General features: G+C 33.8%; 2 protein-coding genes across 7 annotated transcripts; both read right to left on the reverse strand.

Moving 5' to 3' along the window:
- Positions 1-5380: 5380 nt before the first annotated feature.
- LOC112515754 (pentatricopeptide repeat-containing protein At2g44880-like) lies at positions 5381-6772 on the reverse strand. Its single transcript, XM_025122670.1, has one exon. It carries the CDS (start codon positions 6770-6772, stop codon positions 5381-5383), a length of 1392 nt encoding a protein of 463 aa, XP_024978438.1.
- Positions 6766-13746, reverse strand: LOC112515245 (DNA-(apurinic or apyrimidinic site) lyase 2). Of its 6 annotated transcripts, none has more exons than XM_025121931.1 (11): positions 13463-13746; positions 13264-13375; positions 11791-12018; positions 11462-11547; positions 10314-10429; positions 10115-10195; positions 9478-9678; positions 8705-8862; positions 7787-8478; positions 7305-7381; positions 6766-6891 (listed from the first exon to the last, which is right to left on the reverse strand). In XM_025121931.1, the coding sequence occupies exons 1-11, from the start codon at positions 13568-13570 to the stop codon at positions 6852-6854; spliced, it is 1899 nt and encodes a 632-aa protein (XP_024977699.1). In that variant the 5' UTR covers positions 13571-13746; the 3' UTR covers positions 6766-6851. The 6 variants fall into 6 exon arrangements, 5 of the variants coding, with proteins under 5 accessions (XP_024977699.1, XP_024977701.1, XP_024977697.1 ...); XM_025121933.1 differs by having other exon boundaries at positions 8825-8862; positions 10115-10234; XM_025121929.1 differs by having other exon boundaries at positions 10115-10234.
- Between the last annotated feature and the right edge of the window lie 909 nt (positions 13747-14655).

Genomic DNA, 14655 nt, shown 5'->3' on the forward strand with positions numbered 1-14655 from the left:
GAACTCAATGATTATCTTAATTATATTTTAGATTTTTTGTATTTAAAATATATATTTATCCTGTATTTATTATCTTTATCTGCAATTAGTTACACGAATTTAAAAACGGTGCTTTAATAAGTTGTACTTACGCAAAATTACTTGTAATCTTGAATTTTAAGTAATATGCATCAATAAACAGTATTTCATGCATAAAAAATGGTTTTTAAGAATTTATGTCAAATGCTTTATAATATAGTATATATATATATATATATATATATATCCAAATATAAAATAATTATAAACAAGATTAATATATATGTATTCAAATATAAAATAATTATAAACAAGATTAAAAATAAATTAAATCAACATTTATATCGTTAAATTAATGTTCATATATGTCGTCAGATTAATCTCGTGAAGTAGTGACATACTAAGTAAAATTATAGTATATAACACAAATAGTTGAATACTCAAATAATAACCTAACATTAACACTATTGCGGTATCGTAGCCCTTAGCCTTCTAGGAAATCAGTGGTTCAAACCTCACCATAGGTAAGGAGGGTGTGTAAGTTTATTTGTTGCATTTATCGTATATAAATATTATATACTTAAAAAAAAACTAGCTATTGCGTAAGAAAGAAGGAATGTTGTAATTTTATGATGACACGATGAAAGGAAATCGAAAGAAGCAATCGAGGATTTAGAGGCTGTTTAATAGTTGTTGAATGATTTTGTGTAAAATGATTAAGTGATCCTCATGATATAGTGCAAAATGAAATATCATTGTGCGGTAATTGTTTATAATGAAATTAGGGTGTTGAATGATTAAGAAGGGTCAATGATACAAAATTATTCAGATGATTTTAGAACCATTAAAAAACAAATTTTTTTGTCTAGCAAGATCCACTTCTTAACGATTCAGATATTGTCTCTTAATGAGGTTATGTTATAAAATTTATGAAAATTTTAAATAAATTTAATTTTTAATTAAGCTACCCTAGAAAAGACTAACGAAATCTTGAGACTTTAATGGATTTTTTTTACATTATATAATTATTATATTATTATAAAAACTTTTAAATAATTTGGAGGTGCTATACGATGACATCACTTTGAATATTCTTAGGAACGACCTTGATAACTACTTTTATCAGATAAAACAATACGAATTAATGTTGTCGTAATAGAACGAACCAAACATGTGAAATGCTGGTAATTGGAAAGGATACAAACTAAAATATCGTATTTTAGTCCTTAGACAATGATTTATGTATCACTGTTGTAGATCATTACAAAACACAACTAATTCCTTAGGTGTTATTTGATAAGCAATTATATATTTTATTTAATGTATTAATGCAATATAAATATTGCTAAAGTTATCGCATTATCAAAAGTACTGATTTTATGGATGTAACAGAATTTACAATTGAGGTTCTTGTAAGAACCTTATAATTCTACTTTTTTCTGTTACATCAGTACACCTTAATAAAATAATAACTTCAATATAACTCCACAGGGTCTTAAAAGAACACCCCCCCCCCCCCCTTTCTTCCTTTTTTGTTTTGTTTATATAATATATAGAGAGAGGGTGAGTTATTATGCAATCTTTTACATTCGTACAACCAATACAACTCAATCTCAATCGTACATTTAATTTGATTAATATGTGATTTCATATAAGTTTTAATTGTTCCTAATATAAAATATTGGTCATAATTAATTAATCTTAGTCATCTTTCATAAATATTTAAATCATAATAAATGAATTTTAATCGTTTCTATAAATATCTCAATTAATTATGTTGCATTGGTTGTACAAATTATGATAGGTTGCATTTGAAACGTCCTCTCTCTCTCTCTCTCTCTCTCTCTCTCTCTCTCTATATATATATATATATATATATAAATAAGGTCTCATTCAAGAAAGAATTGACTAGTTTGTGGTAACCGTAATATTCAATTTCAACCATAAATCAATAGATAAATTAAGAAATTTATAATTTTAGTAATTTTGAATTAGAATTTTAATTCAAGAACATTTTAAGTATTTTCTCTCCTCTCTTCTCTCCCCGTCCTCCGGTGATACCACTGTGATACCTAAAAATATTGACTCTGTTAAACAAAAGACACAATGTGATACTCAAGCACATATAAGATGCATTGTGATACCACTGTGTTACATCTGCGATCGACCACACAAACGACCTTAGTGTGATACCCAAACACATATAAGATGCATTATGATACCATTGTAGTATCACCGGAGGACGGGAGACGGAGAGAGAAGATAGGATAGAAGAGAGAAGAGATGTAATAAATGAATTTTCCATTATAAAGCGTTGACCATAATTAATAAACATTAATCATCTTACATAAAAATTTATATCATAATAAATGAACTTTCATCATTTTTATAAATATCTCAACTGAGTGTTGTATATGGTTTATATTTGAAACCTCATATACATATATATATTCTAGAAAATCTTTATGTTATAAAAAAAGTCAAATAATAGAAAACTGATTTTTCTAAATGCAGACAAGTTTTCAAGTATTCTGTCATTCAGATAAACCTTCTCTAGGTCAGGACTTATTTTTGGACATTCAACTGATATCATTTTGTTGGCTTTATGCTCGCTAAGGGTTTCAACTACTTTTAGATGGACCAGTGTTGCAACCCGGGTTGTTGGTTGGGTTCTTTTGGCTTATTGGTATTTCAATTTTTGATGCTCGTGGTTTTGTTTTGTCTTTTGTTAGTCTTCGTATTTCTTTTGTTCAATTGATTTTTATCTGTTTATATTTCTGCTTCTTACAGTAGAAGTCGGTGTTGTACTCTCTTTTATGCTATTTTTTTTTGTTTCCTTTAAAAAAAATGCAGACATATGTTTAAACCTTCTATTAAAAGGATAAATAATTAACCACAAGAGTGGTGTCTGATTGGTTTGAGCTTGACTCAAAAGATCAAAAGTACCAGGAGGTCTCAAGTTCAAATCCAAGAATAAATAAAAATCCCCTTGTGGCCACGGAGGTTCAAATGCGGTGACTCCGGACTATCTGCGAAGCAGGTGGTCGTTCTGGGATTAGTCGGCTCGCATAGCGGGTTGGATATCCAGGTTAATAAAAAAAGATAAATAATTTTATTTTAAAAAACTAAATGTCACGAATCTACATTCATTTCATTATTTATCATATAATCATATTTTAAATAAAAAAATCAATTTCAAACAAAATCATGTTTTAAAAAGTGTATGAGAATAAGGGGCCGTTTATCAAACACTTAACCAGTAAACGCTTACCGGTAATAATTCAACACTATCATTTACTTACCCGGTAAGATTTTAGTTCATAAAAACGACATTGTATGCAACAATTTACCTGGTAAATGCTTACCGTGGTAAGAGTCATCGTCTTCACTTACTGGGTAAGACTTTTTTCCTTGGCTCGCTCTTACCGGGTAAGATTATTGGTCCTTACCACATTCATCCGATAAGGTAATGTGACTTGGTAAACAATTACCCAGGTAAGCATTTGGTAAACAACCCCTCAGGGCCGTCCCTGGGGGAGGGCGGGCTGGGCGTACGCCCAGGGTCCACAAAAATTAGGGTCCCAAAATTTTTCAGTATATATAATAGTATTTCAAAAAAAAATTAGTAAATAGAAGAGACATAAAAAAATTAGTATATAATAGAACCATAAAAGGTTTTGGTACTACATTAACTATTAAAAGCCCAAACATGTACTAATTAAAATATATTGGAGAAGAAAATACATAAAAAAGTTAATTTGTCGTTCATTACATAATATTTTTTGATATTTCTCTAAGTGTTTTTTATCTAATACTGATGTTTAAAACTACTTGCCTCGAAAACTTTGATATATTCTCCAAAATTTATCTTTGATCGACTCTTTTGATTATTCCATCCTCGCATGAATTCTATTTTTGTGTTAGAATATAATATATTTTCTTGTTATTAGCTAACAAAACCACCATCTTTTGAAAAAATTACCAACTATATGAGACGGTACAATTTCTATCTATATTTAAAATAATAAAACAATTATCGTTTTTTCCTTTCATATTTGTTCTTTATTATCTAATATTGAGTGTATAAATCTTATGTACTCTATTATCGCTAAAAGAAGAATATGATCTCAAACTATAACCAAAATGAGTTTTTTTATTTATAAGATTGATGATTTCAGAAAAGTTTGTTTTAACTATAACGCTATGTTCTATGAGATTTTTTAGGGAAAGGAAAAAAATGAAATCATATCAAAATTTATTTTTATTTCATTATTTTTCTTTCATCTCTCTTCTCTATCAAAAACACAAATAAAAAAACTTTATTTTTTTCCTTTCTTTTATTTTTCTTTCTCATTATTTTCTTTTTTTTTTCCAAATTCGAGAACATGATATAAAAGTTCAAAATGGTGTTACAAAACATTAACATGAGGTAACATGGAAAACTGACATATTTACATTGATTTACATAGTCTTACTCGAAAATCAGAAGAATTAACATTGTGACCCTTCATTCTACGTATTTGATGAACGAACAAATTGATGGTGTAACATAAAAATGTTCTAGTAGATAATATTAATTTAAAAATGATTATTGATTGATTTCGCATCTATGAATACTCGGAAAAACGGTTTTATATGAATTCAATGTTATTTCTGATGATAAAAACAATATATTGAAAAAATGTTGTACTTATCGAGGGCCCTTTTTCACATCTTGCCAGGGCCTAAAAAATGTCAGGAACGGGCCTGCAACCCCTAAATGTGAGATTACGTTTTAAATTTTTTATGAAACCATATACCCAACCATATACCCTTTAAAAAGAAAGTTTATAGTCGTAAAAACCACCAAGGTTCAAAATTTGTTCTATAAAAAAACAATATTTAATTATCTACTGTATATGTCAAAACATCTGTTGTCATAAAATAAGTCTGTATTTTAAGAAAAATATCGTCATAAGACCTTATTACATTAGTCGAGTTTTATTACATTGGTGCCGAACTCGATGGGTGAAAACCATCAATCAACGTAATTATGGTTAACTTACCATCAATACGAAACTTCAACAATGCGAGTAAGCTTAGATGCACAAGTGTGTACATGTATATACAAGAAGGTTCAAATGAGAACATCAAGACAGCGTGAGCATTTGGTTCGTAGAATGGAATTCGGAGGAATTGAGATCCATCAAAGGAATTGTTATGGAATTTGATGAAATTTGACCATGCATTTACTTTGTAAGAATTGAAAAATTAATCTCTGAAAAGAATTGGAATCTTTGTGTTGTCTGACAGAATGTAGCTTCAGAATTGGAACACAAAAACAGAACAATTGTTTTCGGTCACTTGATTTCAGTATCGGAGCTCAACTCGAATTCCCAGCTAAAAACTTGTGCATCTTATTAGCAACCTCAATCGAGCTAGATCCCGCGGCCTTCACAATTCCCGAATTGTTCATCATCGCTCTCCAACAATTCGCATCATCCCAACGGTCACATGAAGCATACAAATTAGACACCATCATGTAATCCCCATCGTTTAGAAAACCATCGTTAACGAGGATCTTAACTACCTTCTCCCCGATCTCGAGATCCCTATAATTCACACAAGCACCAAGCAACGCACCCAAAACAGACTTCCCTGCCCTAAATGGCATCGTCGCAATGATCGTATATGCACTTTCGAGAAATCCGGCTCGGCCGAGAAGATCAACCAAACACCCATAGTGCTCCATCTTACGAGCCACACCATGGTCGATCTCCATAGAGTCGAACAGGGTTTGACCCTCTTCGATCAGACCTGAATGGCTGCAGGCACTAAGCAAAGCAATGAAGGTTATATCATCAGGATTTGTACTTTGGAGCATTTCATCGTACACTTTGAGAGCAGCGACACCATAGCCGTGAAGTGCAAGTCCAGATATCAATGCATTCCAACAGTATACATCTCGGACTTTTGACTTGTAAAACACGGTCAGAAAGCTCTCTACGCACCCACATTTGGCGTACATGTCTATTAGGGAAGTGGTTACATGGGGGCTCGACACAAGTCGTGAATCTTGGGCATAGACATGGATTTGACGACCTTTTTCTAGCAACCCCAACTGAGCACAAGCAGACAAGGATGTTGTTATTGTAAGATGATCTGGGGACGTTGTGTTTTCCGCTTTCATCTTTTCGAAGATAAGAATAACTTCTTCAAATAATCCGTTCTTCAAATATGCTCCAAGCAATGTGTTCCATGAAATGACATTTCTTTGAGGCATTTCATCAAACACCTTACGTGCTTCTACCATGTCCCCATGATTACCACATGCCAATATCAAAGAGTTCCATGAGATGGTATCTCTTTGAGGAATTTCATCAAATATGGCCCTGGCACAATCCATATCACCAATTTTCGAATACCCGGAAACCATGATGTTATATGACAAAAGGTCCCTTTGGGGCATGGTTCGGAAAAGTTGGGTTGCAAAATCCATCTTCTGGATCGAAACATATGCATCCAACATAGAGTTCCAAGCAACCAAATCCTTATCTTGCATACCATCAAAAACCTTACGAGCTTCATCAATTCTTTGAACAGATGAGTACATGTTCAGAAGAGAAGTTTGGACCAACAGATGGTTGTCAAAGCCCGTTTTCACTATCTGGGCATGGAGAGCTAACCCAATTCGGCCATATGAAAGATTAGAAACTGCTTTTAGTAACACTGGGAACGTGAAGTTATCAGGGACGACAGTACCTGTTTCTTGCATGCATCGGTATGTAAGAAAAGCCTCTTTGGTGTTCCCTTCCACAACTTGTTTCTTGATAATCTTGTTCCATGCCCTCTGGTCAAGAACTGAGCATTGCAAATGGAGAGCCATTCATCCATCTGAAAGACATCCAACAGCCATACAGAAAAACAAGAACACTATATAAACACGAAACTAAGCTTCACAACTCTACTGGAAAGCTCAGGGCTTTTTGTTGATGGATTCCTCAAGATAAATGGTGAACAATGATTGAAGCTAAAGACAAACCATTATCCATCAAGGGACCACTTCTATCTCCCTTGTTCACATATTATATGTCCCTTATTATATAAATCAGATTTAAACTATAAAATTCATGCAATATTAAACTTCTGTTTCACAAGGTTAAAGGGTGTTACTCGGGAAATGCATTGGTAAAAATTAGAAAATTAACAGAAGATGAGAGAGAATTTAAACAGGCAACCGACTGTGTTTGGATTTATATATTGCATACTACATTTACATCACAGTAAAATAAGGATTGCAAGATTACTTGCCCTGTTTGTGCTTAGATCTTGAATCAGCCCACTTAAAGAAACCACAATTTGCTTCAGGATTTGAGGCGGGTCCCTGTAAAGTCAAATTTATTAGATAGAAGGCAGAAGTCAGAAGAAGAATAGATACAGCTTGGGCAGGTCCCTAAAATTCTTACAAAAAAAGTGTCAGTTTTAAGAAATTAAATGAAACCGGTAGATCTCACACGGAGTAGGGTCCGGGGAGGATAGGATGTATGCAGACCACACCTCACCTCACCTCTACTCCAAGGAGTAGAGAGGTTGTTTCTGTGAAGATGCCAGTCTTGGACTTGAGAAAATAAATCATATAAATGAAGTTCGACTCCCAAACATCTTAAAATTGATTATGTTGATATATTATAACCCAAACCGAAATGCATCTCTTTGCTTGGGACAAAGTGAGTATGTAATATCAACTATATAATGGGAATAAAGACTCCACTTATGGAAAACAGCATACCTCTGCACGAGCACAAACATAAAAACGGCGACCAAAAGTGGGTCCCGCTTTCTTCACAACACGAGAAACGCATTGTTCACCATGGCCCTTGCAGACAGGTATGCTATTCTGCATGAATTGTTGAATCCTTTGCCACTCTAGTAGAGCAATCTTACTCTTATCAGTTTGTGAAGAATTACAGGCATCTGATTCACATTGAGACTGATCAGGATCAATATTATTGAATTCAGACTCCTTCAGAATTTCAGTTCCGTATCCCTCAACAGAATTACTTGCATGTTCAAATGGGAGATCAGCGCTGCTGCTCTTAACATCATTGTTGGCTGTTGAACTACTGTGAAAAAAGGATCTAAGTGAGAGCTGCGACAATTGATTTTTTTTCGATTTTTTCTTCATTTCTGTACATTTTGCTGGTTTCATGTGATTACTTCCCAAATTAAGCATCTTCTTGCCACCAAAAACACTGGAGGAACCCTGGGAGCACTTGTCTTTTCCTAATACATCATCTGCTTGTACAAAGCTCGAAGCAGTAAGAAATTCATCCAAGACTAACCCAGTTTCATTACAGTCAAGAATTGGCCTCTTAGCAAGCTGCTCGCAGCCCCGTACTCTAATTTCTTCATCAAGGGAAGTACCGGACTGTTCATGGGCTTTAAATTCCTCTGTTGATTGCCTTCTTGATAACATTGAGACTGCAAAATGCATTTGGGTCTTAAAAATGAAGTGAGTGGCTTCAAAGAAAATTTATCCATCTATTGTGAGCATGACCTACAGAAAATGTTAAATAAAACATGTTCTCTTGGCAATAATAAAACATCTTAGCAGAAGATCACACTCCTAGTGTGTGTGTGTGTGCACGCCAGCGTGCATATTTAACATCATCCATCATTTAGAAATTAAAAAAAATGTTTTTAATACCAAGAGTCTGTTGACATCCTCGAACTTGAGGACAGTATCTAGTGGATAAAGAGGGAGTATTATGCTGTGGAATATCAGGAATCTCTCTCAAACTCATAAAGACTGGGGCATGATCTGAACCTTCCAATTTCATGCTTCTCCCTCCTTTCCATCTGTAGCTGCAGGTATGGAGTAAATGTAATTAACCATACCAATTCATATGGCTCACAAAGACGCATAATGCTAAGATATCTATAACCAAAACCAAACCAAACCAAACAGAAGCAGTATATTCCACTCGAAGGTAGTGTCTTTTTTTGGGAGAGGGGGGTAAGATGTACCGTGTAGAGGCTGTTTCCGAGAAAACCCCCGGCTTGCAACAAAAAAAAAAATAACTAGAGCTAAGATATCAGTAACCAATGCAAGTAAATGCACATGTGAAATGGAATCTATGGTTCTGGAGATTGGTGCTATGGATTCACTTACTTGCACCAATGCATCTTTCCCACTGGCAAAAATTATACTTCAACTGAATTATCATGTGCTCAACATTCACAATCCCACTCAATTTATAAATCAATGACCATAAAACAAATTCAGAACACATATGCCAAAGTGGAATTCTTCTACTGAACTTTCTTAATTCTGTTAAATTCTAATTAAAAGAATAGAACTTGAACACAGCAAGACTATTTCTGTTAGCTTGCTCCACATGTTCCAATGTTCATGATGTATTTTGAGACAGGGACAAATGGGTTATTTTGAACTCACATTTTCACATCTATAAAGTTTACCTTGGCGTGGTCCCAGGTTTCCACCGCTTGAATTGTGTTAATATGTCACACTCTTTAACATGGCAAGAAAAAAAGTTGTGACCATCCAGATCTTTATTTTCATGTAAGCATGAGCCAGCACTTATAATATGGTCAATCCTTGAACCAAAATTGAACACTTCACCACCTGTGCTCGTGGACCAGCAAGTATAGGCCTCTGTTCTATAAATAATTAAAGATGGTAAGATTTTAGAAAAAATATTCAAGAAATGTTTTTGAGGGATTTAGATTTCGTGGAAGGATTTGGAATCGTTGGTTTGTAGGATTCCGAATGGAATTGAATTTCATTCTTTATAGATAATTTATAAAAACAAATTATAAATTATTATAAAAATAATTAATTACCTTTTACTAATTGATTATTACAAAAGGAACGTTTTTATAACATATTGTAAAACATTATTCCAAACAAATCCACAGAAATCCCGTGAAAGACCAACTACCCCGTCGGAATTCTAAATCCAATGTTTTGGAATTTCAATTCGGGACTTCCCTTCAAACCAAACGCGGGATTGGAATGGAATCCAATTCCAAATCCCACCAATTCCAGCAAACCAAATGGGCCCTAAGAATTGGAATTTGGAACAATAAGGATTACCTTTCAGGATGTTTTGCTCTGAACACATCATTGAACAAGCCTCCATTTTCCACCAGTAAGGATCTAAACCAGCTTCTAAACCTAATAATATTCAATAATTTAACTTGAACATTAAAGTTCCTAAATTTAACATGATAATATATGATCATCATTGGGTAGGCTTGTTAACCAAGACTCGGGAGATAAGTTAGAAGCTCACTCATTGTTCTCAAAATCTGGTCCTGCATCACACCTATCTATAGAAGAAGGAGCAATGTTAAAATCACCAACAACGATCACCCTCCTTCCTTTAAGCATGAGAGACTCCCATCGTTTCTAAAACAATGCAACAGAAACCAATCAGAAAGGACAAAGTTCAAACAAGTGCTCCTCCTGACATATCATTATTAGAATGTTACTAGGATGTTATCATTTTTCTTCATCTTTATGTCAAATTTCTTTCAATCTACCATTTCCATCGTTTCAAAGTGGTCTAAAATACCAACTATTTATGGGTATGATTTTTCATGGGATAATATGAAAGGCTAGTAATTAACTATGCTTGTATGATATAGAAAACGAACTTGGTTTGTGATTTAATAGAATTGACATAATGTTAGTATCTATTTACATATGTATTTTATATTTTAAATAATTCTAATTATGGATCAAATAGAATATAAAACAATTAAAAAGCAAAAGGATATTGAGGATAAAAAAATACCTTGATCTTGAGTCTAACTAAAGTCTAGGTTTAATTAATCAAACTCCTCATACCAGTGGACTGAGGTCCAAAATCATACAATAGAACAATATCAAAATATCTTTTGAATATCACGATAAATGAAATTGAACATTCCTTTGAGAAGACAGGGTATGTGTTCTATTATGATATAATGTTCTCACCACGGGTGTAAAAAATAATAAGATTGGAAGAGAGTTAAAAAAACTCAAAGATCTTTTTGAGCATCATGATAAATGAAATTAAACATTCCTTTGAGAAGACAGGGTATGTGTTCTATTATGATATTATGTTCTCACTACGGGTGTGAAAAATAAGAAGATTGGAAGAGAGTAAAAAACTCAAAGATCTTTTTGAACATCATGATAAATGAAATTGAACATTCCTTTGAGAAGACTGTATGTGTTCTATTATGATATTGTGTTCTCACCACAGGTGTGAAAAATAAGAAGATTGGAAGAGAGTAAAAAACTCAAAGATCTTTTTGAACATCATGATAAATGAAATTGAACATTCCTTTGAGAAGACAGGGTATGTGTTCTATTATGATATCATGATCTCACCACGGTGTGAAAAATAAGAAGATTGGAAGAGAGTAAAAAACTAGCAAACAAGTAGATGATTACCTGCAGTATCTTGTAGAATAAGAGCTTGAATTCAATCCGTTCTGCATCATCGCATGCAGCTCGAGGCCCATAAATGTTGAAAAGAACTGTAACATTTTACCAAATGATCACTTTAAATTACATGGAATGCTGGAACAAAATGAAAAGAGAAAGATAACATTGAAACACAACCTAAAATCATTTTTTTTGCAGTGTGTCTAGATGTGTCTAGTAACAGTTTGTTCAGGCTTCTAAAAAGGAGAGGGCATTGTGATCTTCTGATTTGTGATCTTATATGGAGTGTCCAGAAAACATGATCTATAACAATTAACTAATATCATGTCACTCACCAAAATGACCATGGTCGGTGATAATACAACGCCCCTCACTATCAATTTTAAGAAGCTCGTCTCTGTCAATTCCTTCAAGCCCTTCCACACCTGCCACACAATCATGTTTTCTATTTGCAAATCCTCGGGAGTTCTCTAGAACACCAGTGAACCCCTCCTCCGCATCAAGTGGCAGTGCAACCTCATTGCTTGAAAAGGCAGATTGTACTTTGCAAAATGTTGCAACACCTGCATTAACAAATAAAAAGATAGCAGATAACTATCTCTGGTCCCTACATTATCAAAGACACATCGGAAGTGAAGTAACCGAGTCCTTGGCTGCTACGGGAACCTCTTCCAGAGAGGAAGTATATGCCAACTGGATAATGCTCATGCATATATGATATAACCCAGTGGAGAAAAGTGACCACACACATGCATCCCAGATTCTGTTACATCCTTAAGAATCTCTCTGAATAACAATATAAGTCTTCAATTTGGCCTCCAGATGAGTTCTCTAAAGCAGAGGGATTTTGTTGTTCTCCAAATAAATTATATAAAACACAAGGCGTGACCCATCACAGGGGTCTTGCATCTCACTGCCTGGTCAGCAATATGAGGTGCACGGGGTGACATGCCCCTGGCTAGGGGGTTCAGGGCAACTTCCTTGAAACTGGTACATAGGAGATTCCTAATCCGTTTCTGTTTTGGGCTTGTGTTTTTTGGGCCATTCCATTTATGTATTTGGGAGGATTATATGAACTCCTTATCACTGCTATTCTGACCTAATCCCGGAAATACAAAAACTGTACTCTGTCCTCAAAACCTAATAAGAATCTGATCTCCCTACTGCCCATAGACTAGCCAACACACTGATGGTGAACCACATAAATTGTGTTGACTTTACTGTATGTTATTTGTTTTCGTTGTTGCCTTCATCATAACACAATCCATGCTCTTGAAAGCGAAAATCATACAGTTTTAGGAGGAAGTAGTTATCATAGATAGGTATACGAAACATATGAAAGTTATTCAAGGTGATATATTTGAGCTACATTTGGAGGATCAGTTAATCAAACATGACAACAATCTATAGGTTAATGTAATCTTTAAAACCACTCAATCAACTATTCTATATTGATTGGGAACTTGCTCAAAGAGTTACAATCTTGAAACCACTTCAGCTTAAGGCACAATTAGCTAGAATCGTCTTAAATCACACGGGCACCAATTACTGTGTGTATTCTAAAACCTTAAATTGAGTTCACATGCCAAACTTGACCAACTCAATCCAACTTCATATTATCACCAACACCACAATGATAATGTACTTGGTTTAAGCCATAATCAAAACAGTCCAGCCTTCCAGCTTCTAATCAAATTTCTTCAAAATAAAAGCATAAAACAGTACATATACAGCAACTTGACAGCAATAAGTCAGTTAACCAACTTGATTGTAATTGAGGCATTTTAACAGCCAGCCTACTTACTTACCGGAATAACCAGTGCGACCTTTTTCAAGAGAACGTGTGCACGAAAAAAAGGACTCGTACCCATCTGCCGAAACAGCGTCGGCTCTCAGTTCTTGTCTCGACAATTTCGTTTCCTTATTGATTTAAAGCAAAAGAAAACTAAAATCAGGTGATACCAATTAATTTGCAAACCCACAAATGGAAAGAGATGGAGAAGGCACCTGAAAGCAAATGATGTCGGAATCGAGAGAATCCAGGAGTTTACGGAGGGAGCCATACTGAGAAATTCGAGGCCTCAGCCCGTTCACATTATACGTTGCTATCTTCATTCATCCCTTAAATTAGTCCGTCTTCAATACAGCAGAATGCCACTTGGCTATCTACTTCGAAAAATATGCAATTCAAACATCGAAGATCAAACAGTAATGGAACAAAACCGATGTACCAGGCAAACCGCCATTGGTATTGAAGACCTAGCAAGTTCTCGTAGAATTCCTTTTCCAGACGGTACGACGTCGTTATAGGTGTTACTTCGTCAGATGTACAGGACCATCTCCGATTCTAATAAACACAAAAGCTTAAATACATAAATAACAACCTATTTTAAAAAAATATATATATTATAACATTTTATTTTTATTTTTCTTTATTACAATAAAATACTTTTAAATTATTTTTTATTAAGACATCGTACTTAAAAATATATATATCCATTATAGCAATGAAAAACTTGTTAACTTTTAAATTGGTTAACCAATTGACTTTTTTGCTTGTGTGGCTTTAATAAGTTGATGTGGATGACACATTATTTTGATAACTTAATTAAAATAAAAATAAAAAACTATTTCAAATTATTATTAGTGATTTTTCATTTCTCATTGTTATGATTTAAAAAAACATTTAATTTTTTTAACTTTTTTTATTAAGTTGCATGCAAATTAAATGTTCTAGGGTAAAATATTTCTTAAATAAATATGCTACATTTTTTTTGTTGGATCACCTATTGATTTGGTGATGACCCACTGATCTGTTCATCTACAATAGCAACATTTAGTAGTTATTAGTTCTTTGTATATTGGTGTCTTGGTACATACTTAAGCCATTGGCAAAATTGAAGACTAGCCGATGTGAAGACAAAAGGTCACCGATGCGGTATTGTGGATCAACTGTCTATTATACACACCAAGACTCCAAAGTAGCTGAAATGAATATTGAAAATATTTTGATGCTACAAGCCGATTGAAGGAAGATCTTCATAAACCGAATATTGAAAATCTTCATGGACTCAAGATTGAAGATCATRGACYSAAGATTGAARATCWTSRWSKMMWSAWKRWAGATCATAGACCGAAGATTGAAAATCTTCATGGACTCAAGATTGAAGATCATGGACCGAAGATTGAAAATCTTCATG

Source organism: Cynara cardunculus, assembly GCF_001531365.2.
Source record: "Cynara cardunculus var. scolymus isolate 2C chromosome LG 7, CcrdV1, whole genome shotgun sequence".
Taxonomy (NCBI): domain Eukaryota; kingdom Viridiplantae; phylum Streptophyta; class Magnoliopsida; order Asterales; family Asteraceae; genus Cynara; species Cynara cardunculus.